Raw genomic sequence first — 17,898 nt, forward strand, 5'->3', positions numbered from 1 at the left:
TCTCAAGCATTCACCACAAGCATTTGACACTTGACATTGCCTATGTGCAATTAGTCAGAGTCCCTCTGCTCTCTCCCTGGGTGAGAAAGTACATCCGATGGGCAAGCATGAGAAATTGAAAACGTGGCTTCTGCAATTATTCTGTCATACGAGTTTTCTAATTAATATTTCTTGAATGATTGTAGATCCATCTGATTTTAAGCCAGAAGGGAATATTAGGTTCCCTTTATCCCCGTACTGAAACAATAAGTTGTGGTTAACAAAAATGTGTCTTTCGGAAAGGAATCCAGTCTTGATGTGAAGAAATGGAGAACCCATTGCTCCCTTTGGTGGTTTGTTCCATTGATTAATCAGCGTCACAGTTCAGTGTGTTCCATATTTTTAATTTGAGTTTGTCTGGTTTTAAGTTCCAGCCAACCTTTCTAATAATAGCAAAACTCAATTTTCTGTATGTTAAGAAAAGGGAATGCAGACGGGCTGAAAGTACAGCTAAGGTCATTCTGAAATCTAAATGAATATTCACTGGCATTTCTTTCTTGCAGTTTTAGCTGAGGTCTGGTTCTAAGAAGAATATTTGCTACAAGATCTCACATGCTCTGAAGTCACTAGATGTGGTGCCAATGTAGAAAGCTAATGGAAAATGAGCAAGAAAACATAACCGTTGACATTTTGTGGCAAGGGAAACATCTGTATTGATTTAAATGCATCTTTCCTACTTTTATTCTTTCCCTACTTTCTCTCTATTCCCTGAGCTGGGATATGTGATTGGCAATGCTGCAGCAGGACAGGGTTGGAATAATGGAAGTTGGAATAGCAGAAGAAAATCGAAAGGTCAGGGACTTTCGTGAGAGGAGGATTGGTATAACGTGCTTATCACACATTCAGCGTGTCTGGGATAGGGGTAGCATGGGAATGGGAGTCTTCCTGAAGCATCAGGAGGGACGGTGTTTACAGGGTTTGAGTGGAGGGATGTAAATAAACAATACTAGTTTGTTGCTCTTGGAAATCTGTCAGCCTGGAAGTTGGGCAAAAAAGTTTCAGTATGATGCAACATGTGGTTGCAACTACATTTAGGAAGGGAGAGACGAGGCAGTGGGTAAACCTATTATAAAAAGGAGATCCTGCCTTAAAAGTTGCAGGATTCTTGGAACCTTCAGCTGTAGTGATGTCCTAGGGTACGTGCTTGGGGAAACAGGAGAACACAGAGAAGGAAATTTGTCTACCACTTTTCTTGTGTTTTGCTTCCTGGAAGGAGTGTACATGTGCCTTTGTGAGGGCCATACAAGGTGCAGGGAAAGCTGCTTGCATTACCCCTTTGCATAGGCAGCTGTCTTCTGCTTCTCACTGGCTTTCTCTGGCTAGGAGCCTTCTGGCTGGGGGGATAGGCAGATGGTTTCCTTGAAGGCTCAGTGGCTCATCAAACATCAGTCAGTGAATATACATGGACATTGGCCAGTAATCTCCCACCCACGATCTAAACTCTTAATTCCCAATCCAAAAGAAAGTTCTTTCAAACCAACCTCATAAAAGGATGGCTTAAAAAATATCAGGCTTTTATGATTGTTCCAGTGAATCAGGGCTCCAGCTCTGTTAAATCCCCCTAAAGAAAATTCCCGTCACATTGGAATCCAAGAAAGAATAATAGAGATCAGAGTTCACCATTTCATATCCAGCTCCAAAAATGAACTTGCTAGGTTATAGGAATTTGAGCTGGACTGTCACACTGGAGCCGGTGATGTGCTTAACAGATGCCTGTTTAGGTTCAGATGAAGTGCTGCAAAGGCATGTGATGCCAGAAGAAGGATTACAAAGTCACTAGGCTGTTACGAAGGAGGAGTAATTACTTGTAAGCCTTAACTTTTGTTGTTGGCTAATAGTAACTTTGTTTTCTGCCTCTCAGTCTTTTTCAGGCTGTACTCCATCTCTGGACAAGTTGGGCTCCCGTTTGATAATTCAGAAGGGCAAAGCACTTATTGCCTGTTTGTGAGTCAAGCTGGTTGTCATGAGGGTTAGTTTTCAGTACAGAAATGGTGTTTCAGCATTTCATTTCTTACTCTCATCTGTAGCCTAGATTTCTGCTTTAGCCTGAAAAAGCCCTTATGAAACGTGAGTTCTACTCGCGTGAACCCAATTGCAAGGTTGACAAGCTCTGTCTAAGGATCCAGACTCTGAGAAGAAGCATCCAGAGTCTGCTCAGGATATGTTTACACCCTTTAGATAAACTGCTTAGAGAGATTCACTTCCCTGCTGTGAATATGTTTTATTAGTATAAATGCACTTATAGCACTGCTGTCACAGGAACACAGTTCTCTTTTACTGATACAGTTGTGCCCACATCAGAGGCCAAACTGGCAGTGAAATATTGTTCCCACAGGTGACACTGTCATAGGAATGAAGCACTTAAATTTTGGCCTTGCTTTAACATAAAACTCTAGAAATGTGTTTCAGTGATTGGTCAGAAAAAAGATTAAAACTGAGAAAACCACCCTGGAACACCTGAACACCAGAGGAAGGCCTGTTTTCTTTTTTCTTCTCTAGCAGGTGATCTTTTTATTTTTCAGCTAGCCAGAGTAACCTTATGCTTAATGCGTATTTAAAATAATAAATTATGATATGAAACACAGGAAAGCCTTGGTATCTTGTTAAATAGATTCTCTGATAAATTAAAGAACTTTGTAGCAGAGCTGATTATCAAGCATACTAAAAAGTTCTCTGGAGACACTGGTAATTAATTATACCAGGACATGGAGGTTATTGGGTAGAGATGAAGAGTATAAAACAAATCCCTTAAATGATGGCCTGTAGATGCTGTTGCACATGATTGGGTTTCTAAAACAGTGGACACTTTTAACTACTAGCTTTATCAGTAAAAGGCTTGAAACATTTAAATAAACAGATTGTCTAAAGTACAGCCATCAGTATAGAATTACAGCATTGCATTACGTACAGTACAACAGGAAGCAGAAATCTTTAGACCCCAATAAAAAAGTGAAGCTTTTTGTTCTTTTTGCTTTCAGTCTGACCAAATAGATTTTGCAGTTTGCATTCAGTTTATTTAAGTGGAAGTTGCATGGCCATTTTTCTTAATACTAGGCCAAGTCCTACTTATGTCTTCCATGGGATTGATTCAGAATAAATGGAGTGCCTGTGAAAATGAGACCAGTGTCTGTCTGAGGATAATGTGTTTACAGCAAAAGTCCTGAGAATTAGAGAAAAACAGCTGTTAAGCTTTGGGCATAGATCATGATCAGCAGCCCTTTGAAATCATAGCAGTTCACTTGTCTCTGCAGCATGCCTCAGGTATTTCCACTCCTTACCCGCCTGTTGAGGGCAACGGTGTTCCCTCAGTGGTAGTGGCTAAGATGCTGATTCTAGAGCATCCCTAATCACGGATATGCTTCAGAGAGGTGTGCCTCTGTACTTAAGTCAATTAATGCTTACATTCAAGGAAGTGCTTATGCTTTCCTGAATTAGAGCCTGCTGCCCTATAGTACTACAAAGCACTTGTCCTTTTGTTGGCAAGAGGGTGCCTAGTAAAGAAGTTCTCATGCTTCATCAAGTTAAATTCAATATGCAGACTGATTGCTAGGATTGGTAGGAAATGGGCCATTTCTAAAAGGATGGTGGTGTCTGTCATGTAAATGTGAACGACTGTGCCCTTTGCAAAGGGATTCAGGATGTTGACCAAATCTCAGCTGGCTCATCCATTGCAGGTGAATGAATACAGAGAGAAGAGTGAGACTAAATTGCTCCTGCCTCAGTCACAACCAAGTTCCTATTGTGCTCCTGGACCAGAAGGAATACGTAGGCTTTGCAGTTTTCCTGGAAGGTCCATCACGGTTCAGTGCATCTTCTTTGCATCCCTTATTTCAGTATTACATCACTTCAGGATATAATCCTAAAAGACTGATACTTTGATTCAGCTAAGGGAAAAATCTGTGCAGTAGGTGCCATCTGTAGATTGCTTTCCAGCAGAGCTAAAATGTATGCCAAAATTTGGAGACTTACGGGGCTGCAACAGTACGTTAAACTGATGTTACATTTTAAACATGACTCTGCTTGACAGAAGGGGTCTTGTGCTGGTAACTCATGATATGCTGGAATCTTCACTGGCAGCCCTATTGCCTTTTTCTTTTCTCGCTTTTTGCTTTCTAATCTTTTGTTTGCTTGTTTTTTGTCCAGTAATAGCAGTTCACTCATTTATGAGAAAACTAATTCTACCATCCAGTGCTGGTGCATAAATTAAATATGAATGAACTTCATCAAATTTATGCCTGCCATCCTTTGTGAGCTCTGATTTTTCTCCCTCTCCACCTTTGTTTCTTTCCTTTTTCTTAATTGCCTAACACCTGCCTTCAAAGCTATTCACTTTTGCAGGGCTGAATAATTGCAGTGCGCCAGCAATATGCTCACTCTACAGAATTGTAGTCAAGCTATCTGTCAGCAGTGGCAATTGTAATGACAAATATTGATTATTTATTACTTGCAAACATTTAATTAAATTTGCCTGGGTAATTAACGTGCTAGCAGCCAGACATGCTAGAAAGACAGTGAATCTATTATTTGAAAAAATCCTCAAGCCACAGAGCTTTGGGAGGAGGCTAATAGAAGAGTCTGTTGCTGCAGGGTTCCCTGGTGGAAGGTGGTCCCGAGTGTTTCAGCAGGGTCCACGCGCTGTGTTGTCCTTGCTGTGGCCTTTCTTCTTTAAAGAGGTGCACGTACACAGAACCTTAAATCCTGCCTCTGCTGGGATTCCCCAGGGACACTGGAACTGATGTGTGTCTGAGGCGAAGTCTGTTTTTAAATACGAAAGACAGCCTAGCGTTAGGTGCATCAGCACTTTCGTGCCTTCCGTGCCTGAGCTTAGTTTCTGCAGTGAGAGTTAGGAAGGGGAGCTGTGTTACATAATCTACATGTTGCACTTACAGACTGTCCTGTGTTTCTGCCTGCCCTAACCAGATAATAAATTCTCCCTTTCAACATCCTGTTTGTCCACATTATATCTGTTATTAATCTTTATAACAGGCAAAATGCATTTTGTTCAGAAGGAATTTGATATTCAGCTGAAACTTAAAACCAGCCACTATATACTGACAGTGTGTGTTACATGAAAGCACCTGTTGAAGTATTTCTAGCTTGTGAGATGTGCATCCGTGTTTAAATAACTTTGAAAGCCGAGTTACTGTCACTGTTAAGCTATAAGAAGGTGTAGACCATAGCGTCAGGGATAGTAAGGTGAGAGCCCAGTTTCTTGTTGGAGGAAGCGAGGGAAGCGGGGTGTGTGTCAGGTCTTAGAAAAGCAACTTTTGTCTTTGGCTGTGGAGCAGAAAGGAACTCTGATCTCCTCGGAAGCGTTCCTGCCGTGGCGGCGATTAGCAGCCGCTCAGGGGCTGGGGCTCGGGCTCAGCAGACCTTACCGATGCACTTGACCACCTTATGCGTGCTCTAACTGAACAGAAAGATTGAAAAAGCAGGAGGGAAATTTCTAAGTGAGTGGAAATCTAAGGGGGTGGTGTGGCCAGGAGAAGAGTGGAGAAAGTGAGCACAGGTGGCTTGAAAGACACCCTGTGTATTTATGGAATTGCTTTTGGGAGACTTTCTTTGGAGCTGCTGATTTGTGGCCAGTCCCTAACAGAGAATCGGTGTGTGCAAACTCGCATGTTTGTCTGAAATTTTGTTAGGGAGGTGAGACGTTGAATAGAAGTGAAAAGTAGCCCATCTATTTCTCATCCAGGTGACAGGCAATAAAGTATTCAGTGAATATTTCTCCAGTGAAGCCTATTCGTCCAACAGAGTGATGTTGCTGTGTTAGAGCAAAGCTCCGTATTCGGCCATTGCACCCAAGCACCGCTGCAGTGGATATGCAACTCTAAATGAATTATGGATAGCTGATCATGCTACGAACAGCCCTTTCTATGTACCAGCTGTGTGTCTGTATGTGCATATTCATGACAGATGCTCTCATAGATAAATGCAAGGTAGCACCAATGTCTGCATCAGTTTTTCTTTCTGGTATGTAACACAGAAGAATGTTAGCTGCATATTAGTTAAGCATTTCACTGCACTGTAGACATTTTTGCATTAAATTGTACTGGTCCCCAACTAATCAGGTAGCATCGTTAAAGTTACAGTAAATATTCTTTTGAACCTGTAAGCAGTTCTGATCTAACGCACATAACCTTTTCTTTTATTAGTGACAGAGAGTCGAGGGGTCTTGGACAATATGCAGAGATTTTCTTCATTACCAACATACCTACCTGTGAGCTATCGGATCTTCAGTGCCGAGACATCTTTCTTTCTCAAAGAAGCCAACCAGGACTTTATGCGAAATTCCAGTTTGCAGTCCAGGGTGGAATCATTCTTCCCATATAAAGCCAAGAGGCCACCTATATTAAATGCCAGTTATGGACCTTTTTCCATTGAACAAGTCGTGCCCCAGGATCTAATGTTAACTTCCAGCTTTTTTGGACCTACCAACAAGTTTACTTATAACTGGAAACTTAAGGCCTACATAATGAGTGACAAGATTTACCCAAGCAAGCCCAAAGTCCAGATCCTGTTCTACATTGTGGGCAGGGACTGGGATGACTATAGCACCACGGAGCGGCTGCCCTGCCTGCGGGTGTTTGCCTTTCGAGAGACGCGGGAAGTCAGAGGCAGCTGCAGGCTGAAAGGGGACCTGGGGTTGTGTGTGGCAGAGCTGGAACTCCTGCTGAGCTGGTTTAATCCCCCCACGGTTGTCGCAGGCCGTAAGAAGGCACCGGATCAGTTTGAAGGGAGCCCTGTGGAGCTTTACTACACTATCCAGCCGGGAGATGAGAAGGGGGAGTGTACCGCTGAGGATTTAAGGAAGGGCAATGCTATCCGGCCAGGAAAAGATGGCATGGATGAAACCATGTCCCACTTACAGAGGATCGGATCTGTCAGCCTCTATCGAGGCCAGGAGACTTCTCAGCTTATGGAGCTGCGGCTGGACAGTAATATTGTCATCTGGTTGCCCTCAAAGCCTGTCAAACAAGGAGAGGTTGTGAATGTTTATGTGACAATCGCCAACAACTCTACGGTGGATCAGTTCATACTCAGGTATGGTAGGTTGTTTTTTGCCTTTCCTAACATGGGAGCACACACATGTTGGGGGTGGGGGATGGATCTCAAGCAGCTTGGGGTTCTTCCACACTGAAGGATGATCCTAGGCACTGAAATCCATTTTTTTCCCACTCTTGGACACTGTGAAACAGGCTGAAAGCCTCCATCACTAGGAAGTTTTTAACATACACTCCATTTAACACATGCTTATGTTCTGCAACAACATACAAACCATGACAATTCACTGCCTTAGTGGGGCCATTTCTATGGTACAACGGACAGTAAAGCACCAGAATAGTTCTTTGCTTTACAGACCTTTTAAATCAGCTTTTTATTGCACAGGCGCAGAGTTTAAACATAGCAAAACTTCAGTTACCTGCTTTTCTCTTAAGTGCTCTGGCAGTGCTTTGCCTCTCCTGCACAGAGTGGTTTGGTTCTGAGAACCCTTTGGCGGGAGGGGGGTTAACTATCTACTTGTGTTTAAGTAGCATTTGTCTTTTTGGCAGCACATATACCCATTAAAATAAGGTCTAATGTGTTTGATATTGCTGTTGATTGTAAGGGACTGTTAGAAGTAAGTGCCATTATTTTGGAAAGGAGTGCCAAAAGGGAACCTGGGAACAAGAACTGCCTTGCTGGGTCAGCTCAGTTTCCTTTCATTTTCTACTTCAGCAGTTTCCCTACAAATCAGATGAAAATCCTTTGAGGATGACAAAGACTGGAAAACTTGTTAATCACTGAAATATTTGATGTATCTTTTTTTTCTGGTTACCAGGCTTTAAATTCAAGGAAAATTTCCACGGTGATAAGCAACAATTGCTCTTTAAAGCCCCAGGGAACCAGAGTTTCCCAAAAGATTCTGCACATGAAAGTATTTATTTCTAAGGCTCATATGAATTAGATTAATACACAGTTGACAACTACCGAGGAGAATAGCCTTTAGAACAGGAAGTGTCGCTTGGCAGATAAAAGGCTTTTATTTTAAAAAAGGGGGATTTTAGTCATCCCAGAATCATTCTGATGTTTGCAGCTTTGGTTAAGTTGGTGAGATAATCTGCCAGACACCTGTTTACTGAGTGAAACCTCCGATAGAGAAGAGTCTTTTCTGACTGTGTTGCTTATCTTTTATTGAAAATCCTTTTTCACAAAATAGTGGAGACGGAATAGTTTTCCACATAACAAGCGCAGCTGTGGTGAAAGAAAAAATCTGAAGGCAATGAACTGGGGTGTTTGCTGGGTGGATGGGAGAGGGGATCACCCTTTGAAGAGCTGCGCGTTGCTGTCTTTTATCTTCCTGAAAAGTGAGTTGGAGATAAACAAGCTTGTTGAAATCTGGTGATGTATGTCTTTGCTCAGAAATGAATCTGACTGCCTAGGCGAGGATATCGTTTGCATGCTGAGAGGTACAGCGGACAGAAATGGTAATGTGGGACAGCAGGAGTTGCCTGCGTGAGTTACTATTATGGACAAACTGGATTGACTTTGGTTTTGGGAACAAGTGATGCTGATTTATTTGAAGTGAATAATCTGACATTTGTTAGTTTATCTACTGTTCCATGTTATCATAAACGCAGAGCTTAGGCAACATTCCCTTGCTGATGTGCCCTTTTGCCAAAAGCAGGCAAAAATTACTTTGAGTCAGACACAAGAACAAGAGGCTGAAGAGACAAGGATTCAAAAGAAGATGGCTTTTGCCTGCTTCCAGCTGGGGTGGGAAGGTGGTGATTGTCTTGAGACGTAGCGGAAGGTTGACTCGCTTTGAAGAAATCAGCACTGTTCAGTGTGCGTATTCCTCTCTCTCCCTTCTCTCCACCACCAAAGAGAAGAAAAGCAGTGGGAGATATTCCAAAGCAATCATCAGTTTTGAAAACTTTGTCTTGCAGGCATGTTAGTCCCTTATTTCTACCAAAGGTGGTGATCTGTACAGTTTTTCAGGCATCAGGTGGACGCTCTGGTGAGGTGCAGGAGGGTAAGTCTGTGAGAGAGGAATGGGGATGGTTTTAACCATCTACCTGACACCGCAGGAGGAAGCGAGAGCTAATACCCGCTGGTGAAACCAGTGTGGCACTGTCTGCCGAGGCATGAACTGTGCAGCCCGTTCTGTCACCTGCTGAGATTTCTTTTGTGTTTTTACTGGATGAGGGCTGGGGAAAGGCTGGCAAAGTCAAGCTCAGCTTCCTGTTCTGCAGTAGGAATCTGTTGTCTTCAGTGAAACCTTCTTGGTGTAAATGAGTGTAGAGTTTGAACCAGGAATCCATAAAGTGCCTATACAGGAAAAAAAAGTCGAGCAAAAACAGCAGCTAGAAAGTGGCCAGTGCACATGCTGTGCCTGCCTAGGGGCTGCTTTAACCTTCTCTGTGGCCATTTGCCTGGTTATATAGAGGGCTGTACGCTCTAATATTCATGAGTTCCTGGCAGAGCAACCCCTACATCCTATGACATGTGTTCACATTTAATCATCCTAAAGGAAAACACACCACACATTATCCTCAGGCATAGTGGGGTTGTTTATTTTCTGCTTCTTGTATATTTTTCATTGAAGTATTGCAACATATAGTGCTGAAGCAAACAGCATGTGATCATTGCTTGTGGGTGGGGGAGGAATAGTAGCTACAAATCTTCTCTGGCAAAAGTAAAGTAGACTGGTCTAAATGACCTCATATCCACAAATCATTGGAATTGAAACTGTGTTCTTAAATTGTATCTTAATTCAGAATCCCATTACTGTATCCATAAATTTATCAGCCCAAGAACACCAGTAAAGTCAAAGAGAATGACTAATACGGCAGGAAGTAAGGCCGAATTATGCACCGTAGTGCATTACCGCAGTAGGAACACCATCTCAATATACAGAGAGTTCTCCCCCTCTTGCGTCAGGGGCTGTCGTGAAGTGGTTCAAGCAATATTGGTAGGTTGTAGGTTATAGATTCTGTTTGTGGCCCTGTCCTTGGCCTGCCAGGTGATCTTTGAGTCTTTATGGTTGTTTTTCTCTACATAAAGTAGAAAATTTGATGGTATGCCTTTCTTCTCAGGAATGTGAAGCCTGTTTCAGTCCTATTCCTCAAAGACTTTGATTTCCTCTGATGGAAGGGGTTCCAGATTTGCCATATATTATCAGCAGTAGCTTGAATGGAAAAGTAGGTAAGAGAACTTAAGAAATGAAAAAAAGAGTTGTGCTGCATTCCTACCATAGGGAGGGACTTCAGGGCCCCTAAAAGAGAGATGGCGACTGCTCAGTCAAGAAAATTCCTTTTACCTCTAGCAGTTGGGTAGATTGTGAACAGAAGAAATGTAGCATCATTATAACTTTTCTTTAGATAGTAAGATCCACCAAGAAAATAATAATATTTAAACTGTAGGTCACTTATGTCTTCTGTGTTCTTCCCAGAGCTGCCATAAATTAACACTTCTGGCTTCAGCAGAACTACAGTGGCTGATTGTCATTTCACCCATTTTTGTAAATACAGATTTTTCTGAGTCATCATTTGAGTATATTTAAGGATTAGATAGAAAAATCCTTAAGGGCAAGATCCTGTTCTTGAATGCTCCTGTGAACTTCCCTCACGCATGTCATGCTACAGATAAGGGGGAAAAATCATAACCATACTGAAAACAGACTAGTCTTGTGAGTTTAACTTTCAAAAAATAACATGTAACTACGTGTATATGCTGTGGTTGAGCTATTCATAGGTAACTGGGAAGCTGGCCATTCAATTCCTATCTGTAGTACTGAGGAATTTGTCAGCTAAATGCATTAGGCAGCTTTGAAAAGGTTGGCCTGTGTGCATAGCTGGTTTTGTTCTGTAGTTCTGCTTTTCCACCTACATTATTAAAGGATCCTTCCATCCATTTTCCAGGGCGTGATGTACCACGTTTGATCTGGCAGAGTGCTGTATAGCCCAGGGCCAAAGCAAAAGATGTGGGAGTGCTAAGTGTTTTAGGTTACACTGCTGGGCAGCAGCTAATCTCTAACTTACTGTAGAAGGTGCCGAACCGCTAGATAACCCGCTTTATGGTAGGTATTGAGCAGGATAAGTAGAGGGAAAGGGGATGAAGTTATCATCTATCCTGCTTAGAGAAAAGGAGTGAAAAACGCTGATACTTTTTGTCCACTTGGGATTATTAATTACAGATTTTGCAGTGCAACTTTCATTGTTCCTGAAGGGTTGTGGTTTGTAAATGGTGTTACTGAATTACCTTTGTCCAGCAAACAAATCAACCCAAGACAATGGATAATTAGTAGTGATAATGAATCTACAGATTGGAAGAAGGATAAAGGATAAATGCAGTGAGGAAAGCTATTAAACCAATCAGCTGAGGCAGCTTTATATGTCAGTTCCTGAGGAGTATTGGCAGCAGTTAGGTAGTATGAAGAACAGCTGAAAACCTAGAGGAAGATATGCACAGAGTAGCACTAAAGAATAGCTGTAGCTAGGAGAAATGGTGGTCACAACGTCGGTGTACTGTTTGTTTGTGAGTCTCGAGGATTCAAAGACAGCTCTTCTGGAGAAACCAGTCATGGAAAGGGGTGACATCCAGCAGTAACTTTGCCTGTTTTGCATGGAAGAGCTATTGGAGCCTCCCTAGGGAGCAAACTGCTCAGAGGAGTGGTCTGTGCTCAGCCCTGCCCTGAGCTGCTCTTCCTGTTGTGTGTTAAAGAAAGAAAAATAATGTTTGCAAGCAATTATTGTTGAATTTTAGATACTGACATCTTAATCTTACATTATTATGAAATAGTCCTTAATAGCCTGAGATTTACCTATGCTAATTGTTTATCATTTTTTAATGCTGAAATGTACTAGCGCCACTGTCTGCAAATGAAAAGGACATGGTAATGACTGGCTGACGCTGAAGCTCAACCAGAATGCAGGAGACCAAAAGCAGAGCTTGAGTTCACTCTGCATTTTGTGTTTAACACATAATTTGGGACAAATTGTCCCAGGTACCTATTTTCCACAGTAAAAGGAATGTTGATTTCCAACTGTGAAATCTTTGAAGAGTGTGGGTTTTTTTTTTACTGCTCCGTATTTTAAATCTAATAGAGCTCAGAGTGCAATGAAGAAGGGCAGAATGATTTGGTGGGACAGTCATCTGGGTGTACATGTGTGTCTTCAGATATGAATGACAGCAAAATGTTTTTCACTTCCTATGCGCACCTCTGCAGTACTTTAAATATTTAAAAGTGATTTCACTATTGTTAGGAAACATCTAAGCACAAAAGCAATTCATTCCACATCTGAAGAGAAAGGAGTCTGAAGCCCTAGAAGTTGCTTCTGTTGTCTCATTGTTTCATGTTCCATTTCCAATTGAAAAGTAGATGTGATCTTCAGAAATCCAGACCCACAGCTTTAGCTATTACATGAATATAAAAAATAACAGGCAGTCTCTGAATGCTAGACTTCCTTTTACTCTACCTTAAACCTTCTCTGTAAACATGCATTCTGTATTCTGAGGCACAGATAAAACTATCTTTCACTAGTGAATTTTTATACTGTAGAAAAAAAAGTGTACATCTCAGGCAGTCTGGGTAGCAAACTGTCATTTGTTCTCATTTAAGATAGAATCTCTCCATTCATGTTTCCATCTTGAATAAACAAAATGTAAACTTGCTGCTTAAGGTTTTTCAGAGTATTCTATTCACATTTTTTTGTCTCTTTTTCAGTAAAGTCAATTATTATGAAGTCAAAACTGAAAAGTTAAAGTAATTCACTGTTCAGTTGAAATAGTCATTTAAGGTAGTGGTCTCAGAAATGAACCTATAATAAAGGTTCAGAGACACTGAAGAAACTCTTCCCTAATCTTTCAGACCATCAAAGGAAATTTCCCAGTGATTTTATGGTATTGGATAGGCCCATAAAATCAGGTGCTAGGTCAGAGCTGGCTTGCAGAAGCATTCAGAACTATGGATTACTGCTTGGGTCATGATGAAGGATTTATATGCTTAATTGTCTGATGCTCAGCCTTGTGAAACTTTCATCCTTATTGAATTTTCAGATATCCCTTCTATAAAATGAATAGTAGCAGTTGAGCTACAGGTAAATTATGGAACAGGTTAATAAAAGAAAGATGGTGGTCTAGTCACTGTTGTGCACTAATTAGGAAGTCAAGAGACCTGGATTCTCTGCCTGCTTCTGTCTAGGATTTACAGTGTGACCTTGGGCACATCATCTTGTCCCTGTTCTGTCTTCACCTTCTTCTCAGGTTGCTTGTTTGTACTATACACAGTTCAGAGAAGAGACTGGGCCTTGGTTTGTATGTAGCATTCAGTAGAGTCAGCCTCAGATCCCCGTAGGGGATGTAAAGTGACAGTAAATCATACAAGAGTTGTTACACTTCGGGTATTACTGTTTTTGCGAGTGACAAAGTGTGGTAGCACTTTGCAAGTGTTTCGTTAAGATTTCTGCAAGATAAATGCCTGGTTAAAAATTAATAGCAATCGTGTGCTATCATCTTTTATATTCTGGTTCAGCAGGCAATGGGGACATGGTCTGTTGAAGTCCTGCTAAGTCTGTCATTTACTGCAGGACATGACAGACTCAGTCATGGTACGTATGGTATGTGTCTCCTCATATAGGTTTTGTTAATGTCATATTGAGAGAACGGTATCACACTCCAGTTAAATTTCATTAGCCCTTAGCAGGCACTTCTCATGGACATTAGTGTGTCATATCCAGAGACAGCTGGGTCCTCCAAACAAGTGACTCATTCTCAAAAATGATAAATTGGTGAGGATGTCTTTTAAACAGAGTTTGAGAAAAGGTGCTTCTCACCAGGACAAATGAAGAGGTGAAGAGCTCACTTGAGTCCGTGGTAGCAGTCAGCAAGGTTTGGTAAAGTTTGGAAAGGAACTGATTATTGATTTAAAATTGAAGCTACCTAGAGAAGAGAAGACAGGCACCTTTCTCTTGACCCTCCTTAAAAGCCTTTAAAAAGGCTGTGCTTGAGAGACCTTCTCAATGATTCCATTGACATCTTCTATGCAAAGTACCCTTTAGCATTGAGAATAAACTCTGGATTTGTTGTTAGAAGACTGAGTCTCTCTTCCGTGCTTTGAAAGCGATTTCCTGACCACCGATGAATGAATCACTGGAGCACAGCTCTGCAGCCAGTGAGCCAGGGTCCACCTGGGATCTCAGGACGTTGAGGAGATGAGCTCCAGCAGTGCAGGAGTCCATGGAAACTAGACCCTGAGTACTTGGCACTGAGAATCAAATGTTATAGACTCCCTTTTGATAACACTATTCTTAACACCTTAATTAGCTATCTGTAAAGCGGACTTGCTATCACACAGAAGTCTTGTAAGGCTTGACTTATCAGTAGTGTCACTCTGGTAGGAATGTTCTTTATACGGTGAAAGCAGGCATGTACACAGAGTGTGCTTTGTTTAAATCTGTGGGTTCTTTGAGCCAAATGCAGGGCCATATCCACTTGATAGCTTGCAGCTACGACCATGTAGGTGTTGCCTGTCACATAACCAGGAACCCTGACAAAGACATGAAATCCGTTTAGCAGAGCACAGACAAACCTGAAGTGCTCAGTAAAACACATGTGGTTTTTTACACTTCGGGCATTTAAGTTTAAAATCTTTTCGCTAGTCTGCTCATTGGAAAAGTACAAGAAATTTAATGGGGGCCATTGCAGGGGGAGGACTGTAAATAGCAGAAAACAAAACTATTGCATCAGCAGTCAGCCAGAGAGTTGCTATAGATGGTGCATCAAGTGCTGAAGCTGAAGTTCTGGGTTAACTTTTGGCAAATTTAGGTGCATATTTGAGTTTTAAAAACATTATACTGAGGCCTCTTGTTAAAATCGCCTCCTGTAAGTAGTTCCCCTTCCCATCCCCTCTAGTTGCAGCAAAGCAGTGAAATCATTTCTGGCTTCTTTTCCAGAAGTGCTGCAGCATGTGCTGTTTAAATGCCCACTGGCACCCCTGGCTTTTTTCCTTCTGTTCAGAGATATGACTCTAAGGTACGATATGCCTCCTGCTAGCTTCTGCTCTGTCCGACCTTTCCAAAAAGCCTGGGCTTGTGCAAGGCTACTTAAAGATGAGATAAGGTACCTCTGCTTAATTTCTAAGTAGGCTATTAGCCACTTGCGTAACTCAAGTTACACCAGTTAATTAAATCCTTGGTTACTTGCCTAATTAGAAACAATGGTGGCTCATTAAGAGATCATTCTGTATAAACCCTGGCTCTCCCCAGCTAACAGTAGGGAGGGAAATCTCATACTACTGGCAGTGGGGTTTGGTTTAACAGGGAGGATGTTTTCTGGCCGCCTGGAGCAGGCTGTGTTCTGATGCATTAGGGAGGCTCCTGGGAGCCCTCCGTGTGCTTGTCTGCTGGGCTGGGGGGCTCTAAGGCCGCCGTAAGCAGCAAAGCGTGCAAGCCTGATGGTCCAAATGGAAACGAGTATCCCTGAGAAAAGCTGTATCCAAAGGATTTAAAACTTGGTGCATCTGTTAAAGCTGTAAAAGCAATAGCGACTTGCCAGAGTGCTACTGGCAGGGACATCAGCAAGTCATAGCTCAAGGTTTTGGGGGAGATTTTTTTGGTGGGGGCGGCAGTAGGGCAGTCCAAGAATAGGGACCTGACCCAGTAGAACTCTAAAATCTGGTGGTTTCATCCCTGTTGTTTTATTGGCATTTGTGGAGCTCATTATTTCTGACAGAAAGCATCACATTGATGGCAGTTTCTGTTTTGGTGGGCTCTCCCTCCTCAGTAGGGTCACCACATACACAACAAACTTAAATTGTTTAAAAGTTCTTATGGCACTTTGCAGTTAAAACTTCTGCAAAAGGCATGGGGACAATGGGAACTGCTGATCTAGTCTTAGGAGTTCATTTTTACAGGATACTGAGCGTTCCTATGACATACCAAGCGTTTGACTCCAGCTGTGTTGCTGTTTCCTTTGGGACCCCTTTGGGGTGCTCTATACTGCCTTGAAACCCCATGCTGCTCTGCATGTCTGCCTCTTCAGAGAGGTGTGTCGTGCTGTGTGTAATATTCCCTCTGCAGGAAAGTTGCATTTCCGTGGACCTTTCAGTGCACCGACAGGCTGATTAATCTATAGTTTAGATCAGAGTGGGTTAAAAGGATATTCACTGTATTGGTTTGCTTCTCTGGTTCCTGGTGTGTTATAAAATGTCTCTATTAACAAAGCTGCCAGGGGGTTAATTTACATTAGCAGTCTAATCAGCTCCAACAAATGCCTTTAGGTTTTCAAATCACTGCTTAGATCAGCAAGACTAGAGAAAATACTTGAGGAATAAGACATATCTTGAAGGAAAAGAAGGGGGGGGGGCAAGAGAGCATTTTGTGCCGTAACCCTCTGCATTATCAGCTGTCAGACTGCTTTAAACGGTTTGCTTTTCCTTGTGAGCTCTGGTTCTGAGACGTAAGCCTTGGTTTCCAAAGTGCTATGAGACTGAGTCTCTTATACAAAAGTGACTCATTAGAGGGAATATGCATTTGAAGTGGTACTTAAACACCAAAGTCTGGAGTTCGGTTCCTCAACCCCCCCCTTGACGAGTCGTTAGACAGAACACCGGTTTGTGCATCGTGAGTCACAACTCAGGCTCACAGATAAGAGCGACCTACTAGACCATAAAGTCGTACTAAGTGTGGTATGACTTTGCCCCATGAGTGCTGGGGAAGACAGCTGAGCCTAAGAAAGGGCATTAAGATACAAATCCATCTTCAGTGTTTTTGCTGACCAGCCTGGGGGCTTCCTTTTGTGGTGTATTGGGAATTTGTGGATTCCGTTCTGAGGGAACTAAGTGTTCATATGCATCGCATGGCTGCTCCTGTGGGATTCTGAGCTTTGCTGTAGCTTTTAAAAATTAGGTGCTGTGATGTTAATTACTGCAGTCACTGACTCACTTGGTGTGTCTTGGCCTCAGCAGGTTGTAGAAATACCACCAGTAGCAACAAAAATATTTTTCTGCTTGAGGTTATGTCTAGCTTAGAAAAAGGCCTGATTGCACAGAAAGCTCTTCCTATAGAAAGGAAACACCAACCCACAGTGGGAGCCCGTCACTTAGGAACTTATCTAAATTTAGTCCTGTCGAAGCTAATGAGAATATTCACAAGCTTCAGGCTGCTTTTTATCCCTGCGGGTTCTGCGACGTTCACGAGCAGCCACGTTAGCACCAGCTTTGCTTTTCTCTAGCAGCCTCATTCCAGTTTTGCAGTAGAAGGGAACAGCCAAACGCTTTTCTTTGTAGGTACTTGGTCGATGTTGGTTGTCTGTTGTTGATGACAATGATAGCGGACAGTGCACACTTGCGTATTTTATAATACTGTTTTCTTAGATGATAGATGAAAAAGGATGGTGTCGGAGTCTTAGTTCGTTTGACTCCTCATACGTTGTGAAAAGGACGGAGCTGGACTGAGCAGAGGGGCTCGGGGCCTGTGCGAGAAGAGAAGGCAGGCAGTGCTGCACGAGGCAGCTGCAGTGTCGGGAGGGTCACGCAGCCTTGCAGGTAGCACCACAGCACTCAAGTATGTGACCTGGATCCTTGACAGTCCATCCGTGGACGTTGATTTCGTGACAGATACTGCTGTGCTCATGATGACATGTGAATGTGGTGTTTCCACATCTAATGAGCTCAACTTCACAGCAGACTCTCTGGAGGGAAGTCACAGAAACCTTGTGGTTTTATCTCTGTTAGGGTCCGAGCTAGGTGACATTGAGCTTCGAAGCAATCCCCCAGTGACTTCTGTGAAGTGTTAGTATCTTCAATCAAGCTGTACGGAGCCCTGCTAAGGATATTGCTAACAGCAGTCTAGCCTGGCCAGAAATCATGAAGTGGAT

General features: G+C 42.4%; 1 protein-coding gene across 1 annotated transcript in view; it reads left to right on the forward strand.

The window, feature by feature from the left end:
* The window catches only part of TMEM132C (transmembrane protein 132C), a 218,977-nt gene that overhangs the window by 55,743 nt on the left and 145,336 nt on the right, over positions 1-17,898 (forward strand). The window contains exon 2 of the mRNA XM_026114607.2: positions 6,195-7,083. Coding sequence (XP_025970392.1) covers positions 6,195-7,083 — 889 coding nt within the window. The remainder of the gene's footprint in view (positions 1-6,194; positions 7,084-17,898) is intronic.

This window comes from Dromaius novaehollandiae, chromosome 17 (assembly GCF_036370855.1).
Source record: "Dromaius novaehollandiae isolate bDroNov1 chromosome 17, bDroNov1.hap1, whole genome shotgun sequence".
Lineage (NCBI taxonomy): Eukaryota > Metazoa > Chordata > Aves > Casuariiformes > Dromaiidae > Dromaius > Dromaius novaehollandiae.